The sequence below is a fragment of the Chiloscyllium plagiosum genome, unplaced genomic scaffold (genome assembly GCF_037043375.1).
Source record: "Chiloscyllium plagiosum isolate Xiang-an unplaced genomic scaffold, Cpla_swu_hap1 HiC_scaffold_13, whole genome shotgun sequence".
Lineage (NCBI taxonomy): Eukaryota > Metazoa > Chordata > Chondrichthyes > Orectolobiformes > Hemiscylliidae > Chiloscyllium > Chiloscyllium plagiosum.
The window spans coordinates 7,312,678-7,333,295 of record NW_028270151.1 but is presented as its reverse complement, the minus strand read 5'-3'; the positions used below and the strand labels follow the sequence as shown (position 1 = coordinate 7,333,295).

General features: G+C 42.0%; 1 protein-coding gene across 5 annotated transcripts in view; it reads right to left on the bottom strand.

The window, feature by feature from the left end:
- The window catches only part of trpc1 (transient receptor potential cation channel, subfamily C, member 1), a 94,720-nt gene that overhangs the window by 47,058 nt on the left and 27,044 nt on the right, over window positions 1-20,618 (bottom strand). For 3 of the 5 annotated variants that reach the window (XM_043702774.2, XM_043702775.2, XM_087993311.1), the window contains exons 5-7: window positions 18,648-18,779; window positions 11,081-11,276; window positions 9,096-9,432 (exon numbers count right to left, since the gene is read on the bottom strand). In XM_043702774.2, the coding sequence (XP_043558709.1) occupies window positions 9,096-9,432; window positions 11,081-11,276; window positions 18,648-18,779 (665 nt within the window). The remainder of the gene's footprint in view (window positions 1-9,095; window positions 9,433-11,080; window positions 11,277-18,647; window positions 18,780-20,618) is intronic. The other 2 variants (XM_043702776.2, XM_087993312.1) reach the window with 1 other exon arrangement.

Here is a 20,618-nt window from a genome sequence, read left to right as displayed (position 1 = left end):
TTGCTAGAAATGGGGGGTTTGAGTTATGAAGAGAGGCTGGATAGGCCTTTCTTTAGATTTGAATGTTCACCTGGCTTTTTGTGCCCAATCTCCTGAACCTCTAAACTCACAGCGAGAGTGCTTACACCAGAGTCAAGGCTAACTGCATTAACAGTACAACCAATAGTGGATTACAAAGTAACAGTAAAATGAAAAATCCATATTAATCTAATACTCAAATTACAAACAGAAAGCACAACATTACATTTAATTAAATATACTACATCACAGTGTTAGTTTCTTTCAAGATACAATGTATTAACACAACTTTTCAGTTATTGCTTACTGCTCAAATTAGCATTTCCTTTGTAAACAGCAATACCAAGGAATTATGTTTAAGAACATATACAAATAAACATAAAAGTAGGCCTCTAAAAAAAAACTTCATTCATAAAGTGCCAAACCCTTGAAACCTCCTGTGTTGACTATTACCCTGTTACATCTGCCCTTTCCATCTTGTGTCATACCTTAATGGTACTCCTCTTTCACGAGAGAGCAAATGCCTTCCATATCTACATTGTGAATGATGCAGAAAAAAAACTACGACATAAAAGATCATCACCAGGGCATATTTCTATTGCACAAACAATGGTTCAAATATATCTGCTTAATAACATTCCTGAAATATGCACCTTTTCAGGGTTTTTTAAATGTGGTACAATGGCAGCATGCCAGTGCCAGGAGCTATAGTTCAAGAAGACAATCTTTACTTTACGGGATTCAAATATTCAATACTGCATTCTGAGTAATCTACAAGTCCCTGACAAGGAAGACACAGGAATAAGAGGAGGCTCGTTCAATGCCTTGAGTCTATTCCCATTCCCTATTATATCACAACTGAACTGTACACAACCTCCATACCCATCTATACTGTGCAACCTTTCATAATATTGTCTAATATAAATGTATTAATTTATATTTGAAGGCTTCAACGTACCACCAGTTCCACTAACAAGTGTGAAGAGATGTTTCCTGATTTCACTCTTGAATAGCCTAGCTTTTATGGTCTTATTGTCAAGTTCTGTTTATTCCCCCGAGGTAATAAATTCACTGTATCTAGCTTATCAATTTTTATTTTCATTATCAGTACCTCAATATCATTTCTCAGTCTTCTATACTCAAGGACGTAGAAAACAAATTTATGCTGCCGGACCTCAATGCAACTTTTAAGTCCCAGTATCATTCTAGTGAATGTGCATTGCATCCAATCAAAGCCAACGTATTATTCCTGAGGTACTGTGTCCATAATTCAACACAATGCTCCAGGCAGAATCTGACCAAGGCTGTCTACTCTGAAACAATAATTACCTCACCCTTTCTACTCTAGCCTTCATGAAAGAAAGACCAATATTTGATTTGTTGCTGATTACATCTTGTGCCTATCTCTTTACTCTTCCACAGTTTGTTTCTCATAATTTGTAAAATACCTGATTCTTCTTTCTTAGATCCCAATTCTTCATCAGCCCATTTTGGCTACACATTTATACTGTCTAATCTGCACCTTGGATTCTCCCAGGATATCATATTTTCAAAAAAATTGATCTTTTCTCTTGTCGATGACTGTTTAGATCTACATTTAGAGGTATATGTCTCTGTTAATATCATGGGATGTTGCACAGGTGATCAAATGGACATAGGATATGGACAATTTCTGACACACGATACTTTTGGAATGTCATAACTTTCATAATACACTGCGCGCTTCCTCTACTGCTTGTCAGTATACTCATTTTAATGCATTCGCCGGTATTTTAAGGCAGGGCTTTTGCAGCAGTTATGCAAGACTGAACCACAAACTGACTGACTGTTGCCAAGGCTCCTGCTTTCGGTTGGAACTAAACATTATCTCTTCTCATGTTCTCTCCAACAAATTAAATCATTTTTAGCAGGGGTCTCTAACCAATCATCACATATGCCTTCCCTTTGAGTGGATATATTTAGGACAACTGCAGGGCATTCATCTTTGTCCAGGTGAAAATCTGCCAAGCACATACTCTGGACCTTGCTCAAGACCAAGCTTGAGCAATCTTCATATTCACATACAAACGTATAGAAGGGAAAATTGCATTGGTTTGTGAAGGGGTAAAGTCACCTATAGTCTTACCAGACACAGGGTTGCTCTCTCATTAGATAGAGAAAACTGGTGGTGGATTAACCTGAAGGTCACCATGCCTCAAGTGAGGGGAGAGGTTGAGAAGGACAGTCCTTCATGATAACCTCAATCAGGTAGGAATTGAACCCACACAATTCGCATCAAACCAGCTGAATTTCTTATTAAAAATGGAGTGTGACTATTTAATTACCAGAAGTTTGACAAATTATAATTTAATAACTATACCCTGTGCAACAGAAGACTTAAAATGCTAATAATTTTCCAGTGTGCAGCACGGTGGCTCAATGGTTAGCACTGGTGCCTCACAATGCCAGGGACCTGGGTTCGATTCCCACCTTGGGCGACTGTCTGTGTGGAGTTTGCACATTCTCCCTGTGTCTGTGTGGTTTCCTCCAAGTGCTCGGATTTCCTCTCACAATCCTCTCACTTGCAGGTCAGGTGAATTGGTGATGCTAAATTGCCCAAAGTGTTAGGTGCATGACTCTGGGGTAAATGTAGGGGGTCGGGGAATGGATCTGGGTGAGTTACTCTTTGGAGGGTCGGTGTGTGGACTTGTTGGACCAATGGCCTGTTTCCCCATTCTGTAGGGAATCTAATCTTATCCCTTAATGATTTCAAAGATTGTACTTCAAGTTTTAAATTTGTTCCATAAAACAAAAACTTGAAATAGTTTGTCCATGCTTTGAAAATGCTGAGAGAATGTTTCCACTCATGGGAGAGTCTTGGACCACAGGGCATAGTTTCAGAATAAAGGGGCACCAATGTAAGACTGAAATAAGGAGGAGTTTCTTCTCTCAGAGAGTTGAATGTGGAACTCCTCACCACAGAGAGCTGTGGGGGCAAAGTCCTTGGGTATATTTAAGCGGAGATAGATGCTTGATAAGTAGGGGAATCAAGGGTTATGGAGTAAAAGCAGGAAAGTGGATGTGAAGAGTATCAGAATAGTCATGATCCTACTAAATGGCAGAGCAGAGTAGGCTTGAAAGACCAAATGGTCTACTCTTGTTCTTATTTCTTATGGTCTTATGTTCATTCTTGGGAACGAATAATAGAGCTGTGAAATAGTTCACTACAGTGGAATCTTGACATGGTTTCAGAATGTGAAGTTTAGCGGTCAGTACAGATTTTTCTAAAGGGAATTTGAATGACTCAATGCCTCCAGTATTCCCTTGTTATAATGTTAAAACCTTGGAGCCACAATTAGATAGGTATCATAATCCCATTCCTGTAATGTGTATGAACCTACGTTAAAGTTGCAACAATGAAAGGCTAGATAGGAACATTTAAAGGTTATCTTAATATTAAAATTAATTTAGGAAAAGCATTTGAGTCAAACATTTTTTATCTCAAATGTTAGGGTTGTCTTGGATCAAGTCTGCTGGATTCTTAAGGGGGAGGGGGAGCATGCAGAAGTCATGGTACACATCAGTACCAATAACATACTAGGAAAAGAGGACCTGAAAAGTGAATATAGGGAATTAGGTTGGAAGCTAAAAGGCAGAATGAGCAGAGTAGTAATCTCAGGGTTGCTACTGGTGCCACGGGCTAGTGAGGCTAGGAACAGACAGCAAGTGGTGGAGGGGGAAATTACATTGCAATTAGGCAGGAACTGCAGAGCATAATTTAGGAATATATATTCCCAGGGAAATACACAACAGAAATGTGGGGTTTGTTTCGGGAACAATTGCTGCAACTGCTGGATAGGTTTATCCCACTGAGGCAAGGAAGGGATGGCAGGGTAAAGGAACTTTGGATGACAAGAGATGTAGAACATCTAGTCAAGAGGAAGAAGGAAGCTTACTTAAGATTGAGGAAGTAAGAATCACACAGGACTTAAGGTTATAACGTAGCCAGGAAGGAACTGAAGAATAGACACAAGACAGCTGGAAGGGGCATGAAAAAGCCATGGCGGGTAGGATTAAGGCATTCTACACTTATGAGGAGCAAGAGGATGGCCACAGTGAGGGAAGGGCCGATCAGGAATAGTGGAGGGAACTTGTGCCTGGATTCAGAGGAGGTAGGGGAGGTCCTTAAATGAATATTTTGCTTCAGTATTCATTACTGAGAGGAACCTTGTAGTTTGTGAGGACAGCGTGAAACAAGCTGACATGCTTGAAACAGTTTGATGTCAAGGAGGAGGATGTGCTGGAAATTTTGAAAAACATGAGTACAGATAAGTCCGTTGAGCCAGAAGGGATATACCCAAGGTTACTATGGGAAGCGAGGGAAGAGATTGCTGCACCTTTAGCGATGATTTTTGCATCCTCACTGTCCACTGGAGTAGGGCCAGATGATTGGAGGTAGCAAATGTTATTCCCTTGTTCGAGAAAGGGAGTAGGGATAACCCTGGGAATGACAGACCAGTTAGCATTATGTTGGTGGTGGGCAAAGTATTGGAGAGGATTCTGGGAGACAGGATTTATGAGTAGTTGGAAAAGCATAACTTGATTAGAGACAGGTCAGCATGCTTTATTCCTGACGAAGGGCTTTTTGCCTGAAACGTCGATTTTACTGCTCTAGCACCACAAATCCAGAATCTGGTTTCCAGCATCTGCAGTCATTGTTTTTACCTTGAGAGGGGCAGGTCATGCCTCACAAGCCTTACTAAATTCTTTGAGGATGTGACAAAACACAATAATGAAGGTTGAGCAGTGGATGTGGTGTACATGGATTTTAGCAAGGCTCATTCAGAAAGTAAAGAGACATGGGATATAGTGAAATTTGGCTAACTGGATATAGAATTGGCTGGTCCATAGAAGACAAAGGGTGGTAGTAGATGCAAAGTATTCAGCCTGGAGTTCAGTGACCAGTGGTGTTCTGCAGGGATCTGGTCTGGGACCTCTGCTCTTTGTGATTTTTAGAAATGACTTGGATGAAAGTTTGCTGATGACACGAAGGTTGCTGGAGTTGTGGATAGTGTGAGAAGGGCTTTTGTAGGTTGTAACAGGACATTGACAGGATGCAGAGCTGGGCTGAGAAGTGGCAGATGGCGTTCAACCTGGAAAAGTGTGAAGTGATTAACTTTGGAAGGTCAAATTTGAATGCAGAATACAGGGTTAAAGGCAGAAGTCTTGGCAGTGTGGATGAACAGAGGGATCTTGGGGTCCAAGTCCATTGATCCCTCAAAGTTGCCACCCAGGTTGATAGAGTTGTTAAGAAGGCACATTGTGTGCAGGCTTTCATTAGCAGGGGGATGGAGTTTAAGAGACACTAGATTTTGCTGTAGCTCGACAAAGCCCTGGTTAGACCACACTTGGAATATTGTGTTCAGTTCTGGTCGTCTCATTACAGGAAGGATGTAGAAGCTTTAGAGAGGGTGCAGAGGAAATTTACCAGGATGCTGACTGGACTGGAGGGTATGTCTTATGAAGAAAGGTTGAGGGAGCTAGGGCTTTTCTCATTGGAGCAAAAGAGGATGAGAGGTGACTTGATAGAGGTGTACAAGATGATGAGAGGCATAGAAAGAATGGAGAGCGAGAGACTTTTTCCCAGGGTGGAAATGGCTATCACGAGGAGGCATAATTTTAAGGTGATTGGAGGAAGGTCTAGGGGAGATGTCAGAGATAGGTTCTTTACACAGAGAGTGGTTGGTGCATGGAAAGCACTGCCAGCAGTAGTAGAAGAATCAGATATATTAGGGACATGTAAGCCACTCTTGGATAGGCACATGGAAGATAGTAAAATGAAGGATACATAGGTTAGATTGATCTTAAGAGTAGGATAAAAGGTCGGCACAACATTGAGGGCTGAAGGGCCTGTACTGTGTTGTTCTGTTCTATGTTTTAAAATCTACCATTTATCTAAGAACTACAAAAGTTTACAGTCAGCCTGGATGAATTATCTGTGTGGTTCCATCCTCCTGTCCATTTCTCACAAGCTTAAAAGATTTGTTTAACACTATTTAACCAGTTCCGTTTACAAAAACTTTCAATTGAATTCTGATGTAGAGTCTGAAGAACGAAATCAAAGTTCACCGAAGGTAAATTTGACTTCGGGCAATAGCATTATCGTTCCTACATGATACATTCTTGTAATTTTTATTCTCCATAAAGTCAGTGGACATTTCTGAAAGGAATTATATACTTTGATATTTTCTCCATTTGTGAGTTGTGTTTACAGCAACAATATGCAATGCAGCATCTCAGCACGGTTCCTTTAACCACATCTTCTAAATGTGCAATCTCTACACCTAGAGGGACAAGAGCAGCAGATGTATGGGATGATTATCACTGCAAGCACTCTTTCACATCACACACAATCTTGACTTGGAACTATATCATCCTGTCTCAAGGTTAAAATCCTGGAACTTGCTAACAGCACTGTGGTTGCATGTACACCACATGGACTGCAGCAGTGCAAAAAGGCAGTTTATCACCAACTTCTCAAAGGTAATTAGGGTAGATAATAAATACTGGCCTAACCTGTGATACCCACATCCCACAAACAAATAAACTCAGGCCGTATCTGCCTGTTCAAACGAACATAACCAAACCCATAATGCTTAGTTGAAAAAGGGAACTTATTTATACTAGCCCTAAATGACCCTTCTAGCAAAATCGGTGAAAATATATTAATTGCTTATTCATTCTCTTGCAATGTACAAATTGGCTCCTGTTTTCTCACTTAACTTGACTGCACTTGCAATGTTATCTATTTGACTGTAAAATGTTTTGGGATGTTGCAGACATATGATAAGCCACTGAATAGATGTGAATTCGTTGTTTTCTGAAACGATAAAGGAAACAGAAGGTAATATTTGAACATTAAAAGCTGTATATAAAAAGAAAAACTGTTGGTTTAAAATGATGGGTTGCAACTTGTGAAGTGTACTGGAGCATATGCAAATTTTTTAAATGTCCATTAATATGTTTATATTAATTGTTTGATCGAGAAAATATGTATAACAGCAAGAAATAGAAAGACACTGGATACAGAGAAGACATGACAAAGAATTATACAACCACAAAAAAGAATGCTTATATCAAAGGTCAAATGTTCAATTATAAATAAAATGATGGAAGTCCCTGCTACATTACTAAGCCATTTTAAATGTATTTATGTATATAACTGCGGTGTGAGTGGAACTAATAACATTTACTTATCTATCTGCAGTGGCTTAAGAAAAACAGTATTTATTTATTTTCCTGGAAGCCAGGAAAAAACACTTCACTCTCTCCAGGTACACCTCTCAATAGTGTTTTGACAAATTCTTTCAGCAGCTGTGAGCAACTCCTCTGCTCTATCACAAACTCCCCCACAATAGCGAAATCACCAATCCACCATCAGGACGACAAACAGTACTTTGCAAAAAGTAATACACCCCAGCTGCTAGCATCCAAATGTTAATTACCTGCTAGTACATGCTGCTCTTAGAATTATAATATGTCTGCATGCATTCAGATAATAGGTTAGAAAAAAAAGCTAATTGACTAATACTGGTCCATTATGGAGGTAAATTTCATAATGCTATTGCCTGTGTGGCACATTTCTCTATACACTTAAATCCTGTACCAAAATCAGTTTTGTGTTATTATAGAATCATACAGTATAAGAAGTTGTCATTTGGTTCATTGTGCCTGTATCTCATCTTTGAAATTTATCAATTATCCCACTGCTCTGCTTTTCCCCCCCACAGCCCTTCAAAATACTTCCTTTCCATGTATGTATTTTATTACCGATTGAAGATTACGATTTGAACTTTTTTTTTTATCAAGCTCTGAATACAAACTCTGCATTCAACAGGAAATAACAATCAATCTTTAAATATGAAAACCCACCAAAACTAAATGGTTGTTAGTGAGATTGAAGTACTGAGCCATTGCTGGAAATTGTCAGCATTCTCTTACTGCTCCAGTTTCTCTCTTGTAGAGTTAAAGAATTATCTTATTCTGAAGCAAAGCAGTTTCAACTATAAATTGGTACAAACTCAGTGAAAAACATGGGTATGAATTTGGAGAATTGAACTGAGCTATTCATTGTCGCAGATAGATCGGATAGTGAAGAAGGCATTTGGTATGCTTTCTTTTATCGGTCAGAGTATTGAGCACACAAGTTGGGAGGTCATGTTGCGGCTGTACAGGACATTGGTTAGGCCACTTTTGGAATATTGCGTGCAATTCTGGTCCCCTTCCTATCGGAAAGATGTTGTGAAGCTTGAAAGGGTTCAGTAAAGAATTACAAGGATGTTGCCAGGGTTGGAGGATTTGAGCTATAGGAAGAGGCTGAACAGGCTGGGGCTGTTTTCCCTGCAGCGTCGGAGGCTGAGGGGTGACCTTATAGAGGTCCACAAAATTATGAGGGGCATGGATAGGATAAATAGACAAAGTCGTTTCCCTGGGGTCGGGGAGTCCAGAACTAGGCATAGATTTAGGGTGAGAGGGGGAAGATATTAAAAAGACCTAAGAGGCAACTTTTTCACACAGAGGGTGGTACGTGTATAGAATGAGCTGCCAGAGGAAATGGTACAATTGCAACATTTAAAAGGTATTTGGATGGGCATGTGAATAGGAAGGGTTTGGAGGGATATGGGCCGGGCGCTGGCAGATGGGACTAGATTGGGCTGGGATATCAGGTTGGCATGGACGGTTAGGACCGAAGGGTCTGTTTCCATGCTGTACATCTCCATGACTCTATAACTCAATTCAAGGAGGTGCAAGCACGTTTGTGTAAAACTTCTCTTTTACCTCCCAACAGATGATGCAGAGTAAAACAAATAAGATACGCTGCTCCCTATCAGTGTCAAATTAGTTTACATACTATTAAACTGTCCTGAGTTTAAAACTATAACAAATTAATAGAGTTAAAGTCATACTCACTGACAACTATCTAATCTATGGGCAGGGAGAGTGAAAGAGAAAGCAAGACATCGATGTGACACAGCCAGTGAGAGACAGTAAGCAACATCAAGTGAAACAACAAACTAGATCCATTATAACTTGATTACCAGTTATCCATGTAATCAGGAGGTAGTCGATCATCTCTAGTGCTGGGCCCATCGTGTTTTTTTTGTCTTCGTTGTACACCAGTGAGTATAAGTTCAATAACAGTAGAAATGTAAAGTATGATGCACTGTGAATGATGAATTTCATAAAAGGAGTGTGAATAATTCGTCCTACTCGAGACTTTGGTGCGAGCAGGTAAAAAAGGGACAACACTGGCCATAGGGTGGCAACTGAAAGAACAGTCAGAATCTTCTTACAGGTATGCTTCCGCCGGTAGCCTGCCATCTGCCCAAACCAGACTGTGTTCAGAAACTGCTGGCAATTGGACTGAGCCACAAACTGTAGGATATATAGAAAAATGGAACTCAGTACAGTCAACTGTAGACTTAGAAGCTTACACTATAATTCCCCACCTCATACAGTACATTTACTGGACATTACTTCTTAACATGAATTCGTTTATGAAAACAGTATTTCTCTTGGAAACAGAGCAAGAAGTGAGGCAATTTGGTTAGACACAGATGCTGAGAGTCCTTGGGTAGGTCCAGTTTAGGGCATAATCCCCTATCCGCGGCTCAAGGTGTTGGGAAGGTTCGGGCGGGAAGAGTGGGATTCCCACAGTGCGACATTCCCATCCCTGATAGCATCATCAATAGGATGGAGTAACATAAATATACAAAGGGCTGATAGCATCCACAAAAACATTCTGTACCGCTGGCTCCCCTTTTCCATCTCTCCTTTTGTTGGCCAATATCCAAGATGCAAAATGCGTTTTGGCATTTTTAGAATAACATAATCTACCCATGACTCTTGATTCTTCTACTAGGTCACATATCCAGGTCACCAGCAAAGGGTGCCCTGTATGAAAGCTGCTTGAGAGGTTCTGTCCACATTTTTATATTGATGCATTTCTTTTCATTCTTCAATGGAATGTAGGTATTACCAGTCAGACGAGCATTTGTTATCCACCCCTAATTGAACCAGACAGGTTAATAGGGTATTTAAGAACGCATACGGGATATTTATGAGTCAATGGACAGATTATAACAGAGCATTAATGTTGGAGCAGTACAGAACTTTGGTTAGGCCACAGCTGGAGTATTGTGTGCAGTTCTGATCACCGCACTACAGGATGGATCTGATTGCTTTAGAGAGGCTGCAAAGATGATTCACCAGGATGTTGCCTGGGATGGAGCATTTCAGCAATGAAGAGAGGCATATAAGCTCAGGTTGTTTTCTTTGGAGCAGAGAAGACGGAGAGGGGACTTGATTGAGGTATATATGATTATGAGGGACATGGACAAGGTGGATAGGAAGCAATTGGTCCCCTTAGATGAAAAGTCAATAACAAGAGGGCCTAATTTTAAGGTGAAGGGTAGAAGATTCAAGGAGATTTGTGGAAACTGTTTTTCACCCAGAGGATGATGAGAATTGGAGAATGCCTTACCTGACAGTGTAGTAGAGGATGGAAACTTAACCTTCAAAAAGTAATGGGATCAGCATTTGAAAGGTCACAATAGTCAACTCTCTGGGTTAAGTGCAGGAAAGTGGGATTTACATTGATAGGCTGGTGCAGACTCGATGGGCCAAATAGCTTTTTCTGTCCCGTATGATTCTATGAATGTAATGGCTTACTAGGCTATTTCAGAGAGAAGTGTCAACCACATTGCAGTAGGCTTGGAGTCACATGGCCAGGCCAAGTAAGGATATTACACTCCTCTGGAGCAGGTGGTCAAGCCTCCTGGCACACAGGTAGTGAGAATACCACTGCACCACAACAGCCCTAAGAAGAGCTTTTCAATTAGCTGAATTTAACTTCAACCAACTGCCATGATGGGATTTGAACCCCTATTGCCAGAATGTGGGTCTCTGGACTATTAGTTCAGTAACATTATCATCACACTACTGTCTCTCCAATATTATTTACACTTTTAATTCTCTGCACAACTGAGTAGCAATGCTGCTATACAGATTTTAGAATACATACCTCTTTTTGGTTGTACTTAATTGCTAGTTTAAGTCGGCTTAGGTTCATCCTCTCCTCAAGCAATCCTCTCTTGTCAATAGGTTCATCGCTGGATGTATGATTTAAGATAACCTCCAATTCACGGGAATTCCGTGCCTGTGCTAGGAGATCTTTTGCAAAGGTCTTACACTGCTGTGCTAGTTCCTCATAGTCACTCCTGAAAATATTTACAAACAAATTGGTTTAGTTAAACATATTTCAGTCACATAAATCATTAAAGGAATGTTCAATGTGTCAGAAGAGAGAAAACACTTGAATTTAAATAGACTTTTCGCATCTGCAGGATATTGTAAAGCATGTTATCTAATGAATTATTTACAAAGTTTAATGACTGCTGATTTGAAGACAAATGCAACAGCCGAGTTTGGTATAGCAAGAACTCTGAACTAGAAGCAGGAGTAGGCCATCTGGCCCCTCGAGCCTGCTCTGCCATCCAGTAAGACCGTGGCTGATCTTCATGGCCTCAGCTCCGCTTACCTGACCTCCCACCTTTTGGACCAGATGGGCCAATGGGCTGAGAAGTGGCAGATGGAGTTTAATTCAGATAAATGCGAGGTGCCGCATTTTGGGAGAGCAAATCTTAGCAGGACGTATACACTTAATGGTAAGGTCCTAGGGAGTGTTGCTGAACAAAGAGACCTTGAAGTGCAGACTCATAGCTCCTTGAAAGTAGATAGGATAGTGAAGAAGGCGTTTGATATACTTTCCTTTATTGTTCAGAGTATTGATCACACAGGTTGGGAGGCCATGTTGCGGCTGTACAGGACATTGGTTAGGCCACTGTTGGAATATTGTGTGCAATTCTGGTCTCCTTCCTATCAGAAGGATGTTGTGAAACTTGAAAGGGTTCAGAAAAGATTTAGAAGGATGTTGCCAGGGTTGGAGAATTTGAGCTAAAGGGAGAGGCTGGGGCTGTTTTCCCTGGAACGTCGGAGGCTGAGGAGTGACCTTATAGAGGTTTACAAAATTATGAGTGGCATGGATAGGATAAATAGGTCGGGAAATCCAGAACTAGAGGGCATAGGTTTAGGCTGAGAGGGGAAAGATATAAAAGAAAGCTACAGGGCAACTTTTTCACACAGAGGGTGGTATGTGTATGGAATGAGCTGCCAGAGGAAGTAATGGAGGCTGGTACAATTGCAACACTTAAGAGGCATTTGGATCGGTATACGAATAGGAAGGGTTTAGAGTGATATGGGCCGGGTGCTGGCAGGTGGGACTAGATTGGGTTGGAACATCTGGTCAGCATGGACGGATTGGGCTGAAGGGTCTGTTTCCAAACTATACATCTCCATGACTGTATAACTCTGGATGGTGGGCAGGACCATGACATTATGGTCAATAAATTTTAAAAATTGTTTTTTAATATGAATATTTCTGACATTTGCTCAGTGTTTTGAGAGATTGCACTCTGCAGAGCTGTTCCACAAAACCAGAGGTCAGTGGCCTCAGCTATGCGATTAATAAAGAGTTTACCAAAAAAAGCCCTCAATGGAAGACAGTCATAATCTGTGATTGTAAAAAAATGGTGGCAGTGGGAGTGTGGGAGGAGAGTCATAATTAGTTTCAATAAATCAAAGAAATTGATCATAGAACAAACAGGGCACACATTAGTGACGAAGACAAATTTCTACTTCAATGAGTAATTGGAGTTACAGAGGTCGACCTCACTGGTGGTTTGTTTTTATGTAAACCATAGTTTCATTTTTGTCTTGCCACAATCTGATTATTGTATATCCTACATTATATAAATAAAGGCTCCCACTATAGTAGAATGTGTATGCCTCATGATTGATGAGTTTCTACAACATCATAAGTTGGAACTTATGGTGAAGGGCTTGTTTCTACACTGTAGGGAATCTAATCTAATCAAAATTGTTGGAGAAGACAAGCTCATGTACCATATGGCGAGAGTGAAATTTTGATGACATAATAACAAAGTACAGCCAAACTTAACAACACCAGAACAGGTGCTTCCTGGTAGCACCAGGAGACCTTTATGGGATATGGACAAGGTCAGCATTTGTTACCTATCTAATTGGCCTTGAACTGAGCATCTTGATAGGGCCATTTCAGAGGGCAGTAAAGAGTTAATCACGTTCTTATGGGACTGAAGTCACATGTAAGTAAGATTGGGCAAGGATGGTAGGTTTCCCTCCCTAAAGGACAACAGTTAACCAACAATCAATGATTGCTTAATAATCATTCCCTATACAAATTCCACCAGTTGCCATGGTAGGATTTGAATCCACATCACCAGAACATTAGCCAGGGCCTCTGAAATATCAGTACAGTCAGGTGACAACTGTTCCACTATCTCTCCAAGGAAGTCAAACTGTACTAGCAGCAATAGATTTTCTTGGCAATATTAAGGAGATTTTTATTAGCAATATTCACAGAACACCTTGATTCATGTCCAGTATGTTGGAGTCACTACTGAAGATGATCTTTCACTGTGGTTCTTTAAGTATATTAAAGGAAAAAGAATAACTAGAGACACGATAGGATCCCTCCCAAGGACCAAAGCAGACATGTATGAGTAGAACCGCAGGAGATGGACGAGGTCCTCAATGAATATTTTTCCTCCATGTTTACTGTGGAGAAAGACATGAAAACTTGGGAAAAGTTAGTGGTCATATCTTGGGAACAAATTATATCACAGTAGAGGTGGTGTTGGATGTATCAGTATGCATGAAGGTGGATAAATCTCCTGGCCCTGACCAGATATATCCAAGAACACTGCTAGAGGCTAGAGAAAAAATTGCAGGGTCTTTGGCTGATATTTTTGTATCAACGTTAGCCATGGGTGAGGCCACAGAAGTCTGGAGGGTAGCGAATGTTGTGCCCTTTTTCAACAAGGGCTACAAAGAAAACCCTGGGAACTATAGACCAGTAAGCCTAACATTTGTGGTGGGTAAGTTCCTTGAGAAAATTCTGAGAGATAAGATATACATGTATTTGGAAAAACAGGAGAAAGTGAGGATTGCAAGTGCTGGAGATAAGAGTCAAAGAGTATGGTGCTGGAAAAGCACAGCCAGTCAGGCAGCAATCGAGGAGCAGGAGAGTCGACGTTTCAGATTCCCATGTGGTCAATGATGCCCTCCAGTGCATCTCCTCCACTTCCCATACCTTCCACCCTACCAAACTCCGGATACACCACATCATCCTCTGCCATTTCCACCACCTACAAACAGACCCCACCACCAGGTTCTCCATTTCCCCACCCCCCACTTTATACGAGTCCCAACCTTCCAACCCTCTTGAATATCCATCTTCCTTCCCATCTATGTGCTCCCCCCTCCTCTCTGACTTATCACGTTCACCCCCACCTTCATCTACCTATCACATTCCTAGCTACCTGCCACCCCTCCCCAAGCCCCACCCCCTCCCATTTATCTCTCAGCCCCCTTAGCCCACAAGCCTCATTCCTGATAATGCCCGAAACATTGACTCTCCTGCTCCTTGGATGCTGCCTGACCAGCTGTGCCTTTTTAGCACCACACTCTTTAATATTTCTCTCCCCACCCCTACCTGCATTCCGCAGAGACCATTCCCTCCAGTTCCACGACCCACCAACTCACCCTACCCTCCTGGCACCTTCCCCTCACATCGTGAGAAGTGCAAAACCTGCAACAACACCTTCCCCTTCACCTACATCCAAGACCCCGAAGGATCCTTCCAAATCCAACAGAAATTTACCTGTATTCTGAGAAGAGTAACAAGAAGATGAAAGCCAACACAGTATCAGGTGGTCGCAACAAAATTCGGAAAACACTTGACAAGACACTTTTCAGCATCTTGCCACCAAAACCATTCAGGTAGGTCGAATATTTGAGTCACATGAATTTATAATGAACTTTTCATTAATGGCTGAATATCTTTCTGAAACAACCCAGTTACAACCAATTCTAATTATTAATCTCCATGATTTGAAATACATACAGGACAAATAATGGAATCAAGACTATCCAATGGATGCCACTGCATTAGATCCCATCTAAGTCATTGGTAAAAAATTTAAAATATTGAGAACCTAGCACAGACCCTTTATAGGGCACCACTCTTCACACCCTGCTAATCTGAAAAAAAAAACTGATTTAGATATACATTGGTTGGCTGGCAGAAAACAACCTTCTATCCAGGCTGCTATATCACTCTGTACAATATAAGCTCCTGATATGGGCCGTGTGCTGGCAGGTGGGACTAGATTGGTTGGGACATCTGGTCGGCATGGATGGGTTGGACTGAAGGGTCTATTTCCATGCTGTACTTCTGTATGACTATGACTCAATGACTTCCTCACACGTCATCTACTGCATCCATGGCGCCAAAGTGGTCTCCTCTACATTGGGGAGACAACTTGCAGATTGTTTCTGAGAACATCTCTGGGACACGTCCTGTGGCTGAACACTTCAATTCCCCTTCCCACTTCGCCAAGGACATGCAAGTCCTGGGCCTCCTCCATCACCAAACAGTAACCACCCAACGCCTGGAGGAAGAACGCCTCATTTTCCACCTTGGAACCCTCCAACACATGGGATCAATGCGATTTCACCAGGTTCTCCATTTCCCCACCCCCCACTTTATACGAGTCCCAACCTTCCAACCCTCTTGAATATCCATCTTCCTTCCCATCTATGTGCTCCCCCCTCCTCTCTGACTTATCACGTTCACCCCCACCTTCATCTACCTATCACATTCCTAGCTACCTGCCACCCCTCCCCAAGCCCCACCCCCTCCCATTTATCTCTCAGCCCCCTTAGCCCACAAGCCTCATTCCTGATAATGCCCGAAACATTGACTCTCCTGCTCCTTGGATGCTGCCTGACCAGCTGTGCCTTTTTAGCACCACACTCTTTAATTTGGAAAGACAGGGTTTGATTAGGAGCAGTTAGCATGGCTTTGTGCGTGAGAGATCATGCTTCACAAATTTGTTAGAGTTCTTTGATGAAGTGACCAGGAAGGTTGACAAGGACAGAGTTGAAGATAGACATAGTCCGTATGGATTTCAGTAGGGCCTTTGATAAGGTTCTACAGGGGAGGCTGTTCTGGAAAGTTAGATCGGAATGAATCCAGGGACAGCTGGTAAATTGTATACACAATTGGCTTGATGATAGGATGCACAGGGTAGTATTGGAAGGATACTTGTCAGACTGGAAGCCTGTGACTAGCAGACTGCCTCAAGGGTCAGTGCGTGGCCCATTACTGTTTGTTATCTATATCAATGATTTGGATAAGAATGGACAAGGCATGATTAGTAAATTTGCAAATGACACTAAAATAGGCAATATTGTGGACAGTAAGGAAGGCTGTCAGAAATTGCAGCAGGTCCTTGATCAGCTGGGGAAGTGGGCTGAAAAATGGCAAATGGAGTTTAATATAGGTAAGTTTGAGGTCTTGAATTTTAGAAAGTCAAATCAAGGTGAATGTTAGGGCATTAGGGAGTGTAGTGGAACAGAGGAATCTTGGAATTCAGGTGCATGGTTCTCGGAAAGTGGAGTCACAGATAGACAGGACAATGAAGTCGGCTTTTGGCATACTGGCCTTCATCAGTTAGGGCACCAAGTATCGAAGTTTGGAAGTTATGCTGCAGTTGTACAGGAGGCTGGTGAGGTCGCACTTGGAGAATTGTTGATGTGCAGGTGCTGCTGTTGGATTGGAGTGGACAAAGTTAAAAAACACACATCACCAGGTCATTGTCCAACAGATTTATTTGGAAGTACAAGCTTTCGGAGCACTGCCCCTTCATCGTAGCTACCTGACGAAGGAGCAGTGCTTCAAAAGCTTGTACATCCAAAGAAACCTGTTGGACTATAACCTGGTGTTGTGCGATTTTTAACTTAGAGAATTGTGTTCAGTTTTGGTTACCTTGTTATAGGAAGAATGTTATTAAGCTGGAAAGAGTGCAGACGAAATTTACAAGAATGTTGCCAGGACTCAACGGTCTGTGTTATAGGGAGAGGTTGGTCAAGCTAGCACGTTTTCTTAAGAGCGTAGGAGCCTGAGGGGAGAGCTCTTATAGCAGGGTAAGTGGATAGGGTAAGTGCACTCAGCCTTTTTCCCAGGGTTGGGGAATCATGGACTAGAGAGCATCAGTTTAAGGTTAGAGGGGAAAGAATAAAAGGGAACCTGAGGGGCAACTTTTTTTTTAAACAACGGAGGGTGTTTTGCCATGGAATGAGCTGCCAGCAGAAGTTGTTGAGGCTGGTACATTAACAACATTTATGGACAAATACATGGATAGGTGGGGTTTAGAGGGATATGGGCCAAGTGCAGGGAGATGGTGTTAGCATAGGTGGACATTTTGGTCGGCATGGACTAGTTTGGGCCAAAGGGCCTGTCTCTGTGCTGTAGGATTCTATGACTGTGTGCCAAAAATGGAGGGGGAGAGGCAGTGAAATAAGCAATCTCTCGAAGTAGATAATAGAACTGATGTGGTTCTGTTCGCCGAGCTGGGAATTTGTCTTGCAAACGTTTCGTCCCCTGTCTATGTGACATCCTCAGTGCTTGGGAGCCTCCTGTGAAGCGCTTCTGTGATGTTTCCTCCAGCATTTATAGTGGCCTGTCTCTGCCGCTTCCGGTTGTCAGTTCCAGCTGTCCAACCCAATATACCGGCCACTACAGCGGACAGCTGGAACTGACAACCGGAAGCAGCAGAGACAGGCCACTATAAATGCCGGAGGAAACATCACAGAAGCGCTTCACAGGAGGCTCCCAAGCACTGAGGATGTCACCTAGACAGGGGACGAAACATTTGCAAGACAAATTCCCAGCTCGGCAAACAGAACCACAACAACGAGCACCCGAGCTACAAATCTTCTTCCAAACTTTGAATAATAGAACTGAGCATAGCTGTTAAAATTGGATTAAAAAATGCAGCAAGAATTGAAGCATCATAATGGACAACAGGTGCTGGTGAGGCACAAATGGTCAAGAAACATAAAACGTGCATAAGCACAATCAATAAGATAAACATAGGATGCAAAAGTTACTGAAGGAGAAAAATATGAGAAAAAATACAGATGAAGTCAAGAAAAAGTATCAAGAAGCAGACTTTAAATGTTTGAGGAGGTGTTAAATTCATGGTGCAACAAGTCATTGGTTAATTGTTAAGCCATTGTGCTCTCTGTCATGTGCCTGCAAGAACACAGCAGTGTCAGTTTTGACTGCACAGTAGGGAAACTAAATAAAGATTTTGTGCTTCCTTGCAGTAGTACTAATTGTATGAAATTTTCTGATGTGTTAATAATTTTCTTCATTTGCTTGTGGTCAGCTTCCTTGACTTTTTCTTTGAATGATTCAGGCAAAATACAGACAAAGAGTCAGAGTTTTGACACAGTAGGGAATATGAAGCCCAGATTTAATAATACATAATAGTTGAGGGATAGGAGAAGGGAAAAGTATATCCATTTATAAATGAGTCCACACAACTATCCTGTGTTTGTTATATATTTGTTGATTTCACTATGATTGAATGTTAATGCTTACATTTTGGGTATTTTACATCACTTCTCTCTAACATTTGTACCTAAATTCCACCTCCACGAGGCTCAGTTCCTTCAAATCTGCGCTGAGTTCAAAAGCTCTTAGTATAGGATCCTCCTCTGTAAGCATGATCAACGATGGACTAGACAGGCAGCGGTAGATATCAAGACGGAACCTACAAAAAAAAATTCTGTACTTCACTGTATTCTGCATATTGTTTATTCCCAAACATTATTCCAATTTTGAACATCTGATATTTACAGCTTCATGAGACTTTATCACTTGCAAAGTATTTTTCACAACGCCAATGCTCGGCAAACACTGTATATAATTATCATGCAGGTTCATTTAGAGTCATAGAGATGTACAGCACACCTTTCAGTCCAACCAGATATTCTAAATTAATCTAGTCCCATTTGCCAGCACTTAGCCCATTTCCCTCTAAACCCTGCCTATTCATATACCCATCCAGATGCCTTTTAAATGCTGTAATTGTACCAGCCTCCACCACTTCCTCTGGGAAACTCATTCCATAAGCACACCATCCTTTGTTTGAAAACATTGCCCCTTAGGTCTCTTTTAAATCTTTCCACCTACCTCTCACCTTGAATAATGCCCCCGAGTTCTGGACTCCCCCAACCCAGCGAAAAGACCTTGACTATTTACCCTATCTATGCCCCTCATGATTTTATAAGGTTACTCCTCAGCCTTGAGGACCGCTCCCAGGAACACAGCCCTAGCCTATTCATGATGTGGAAGTGCTGGTATTAGACTGGGGTGGACCAAGTTAAAAATCACACAACACCAGATTACAGTCTAACAGGATTACCCCAGCTCCCAGCCCTGCCGAGTTTTCACCATCCCTCCAGACCTCCCCCTCACTGAGGACGAACGATCAGTCCTCAGCAAAGGACTCATCTTCATCCCCCTCCGTCCACGCATCAATGAATTTAATACACGCCGTGATGTCGAACAATTCTATACAACTGATCTGATGTATAAACAAACCTAGAATGTTGTTAAGTCTTTAAACACTTAGAAAGGGGATGCAGGTTTAAATTCATTCATATGTAAATCGCGGAACTCTTTTTAAGTCACAGTCCCGAGACAAAGGTTTTATAAAAGAAAGGTGACATCTCAGCTCAGACAATGCCTGAAAGGTGTAAGGTTAGAGTCTGTATCCCAACCTTCAGTCAGACTGGCTCTAATTCCAAAGTAGGAATTTATTGAACAGACGATGCTCAACTCATCGATCGCCAGTTCCGATGTGCCACAGCAAGAAACCGTATTGACCATCTCAGGAGACAGACACAGAATACAACTGATAGGATACTCTTCGTTGTCCAGTACTTCCTGGGAGCGGAGAAACAACGCCATGTTCTTTGTCACATGAACTGACTGCCTACTGATTGTGTACTTTTTGAACAAAATAGAATGTATCTGCAAATACAAATTTACCCCATAGACTTTTGTGTGTGTGTATGTGTACGCGCCCATATGAGGGAGGGAGAGTGAGAGAGAAAGTGTGTGATTGCGCATGTAAGAGGGCGTGCGCGCATGCTTGACAGTGAGTGCATACTTGACACTGCGTGCATACGAGTGTGATGGAGTATATGCTTGAGAGGGTGCGTGTGAGTGTATGTACGTGTTTGAGAGAGAGTATGTGTATGAGAGGCTCTGGGATCGTGTGCGAGTGTGATCACATGTGTATGAGTGCTTGTGTGAGAGTGTACAGTGTGGAGGGGTCACCTGTAGTGTGACATGAACCCAAGATCCCAGTTGAGGCCGCTCTCAGCCTCTGCTCGGCCACTCTACATTTTTGTGTATCCCAAAGTCCACCTTGGAGGACGGTCTCCAGAAGATCCAAAGCCACATGTCCCTGACCGCTGAAGTGTTCCATGACTGGGAGGGAACATCCTTGTCAAGGCGACAGTTGCACCGTGTCCACTCATCCGTTGTCGTAGCATCTGCTTGGTCTTGCCAATATACCATGACTCGGGGCATCCTTGGCTGC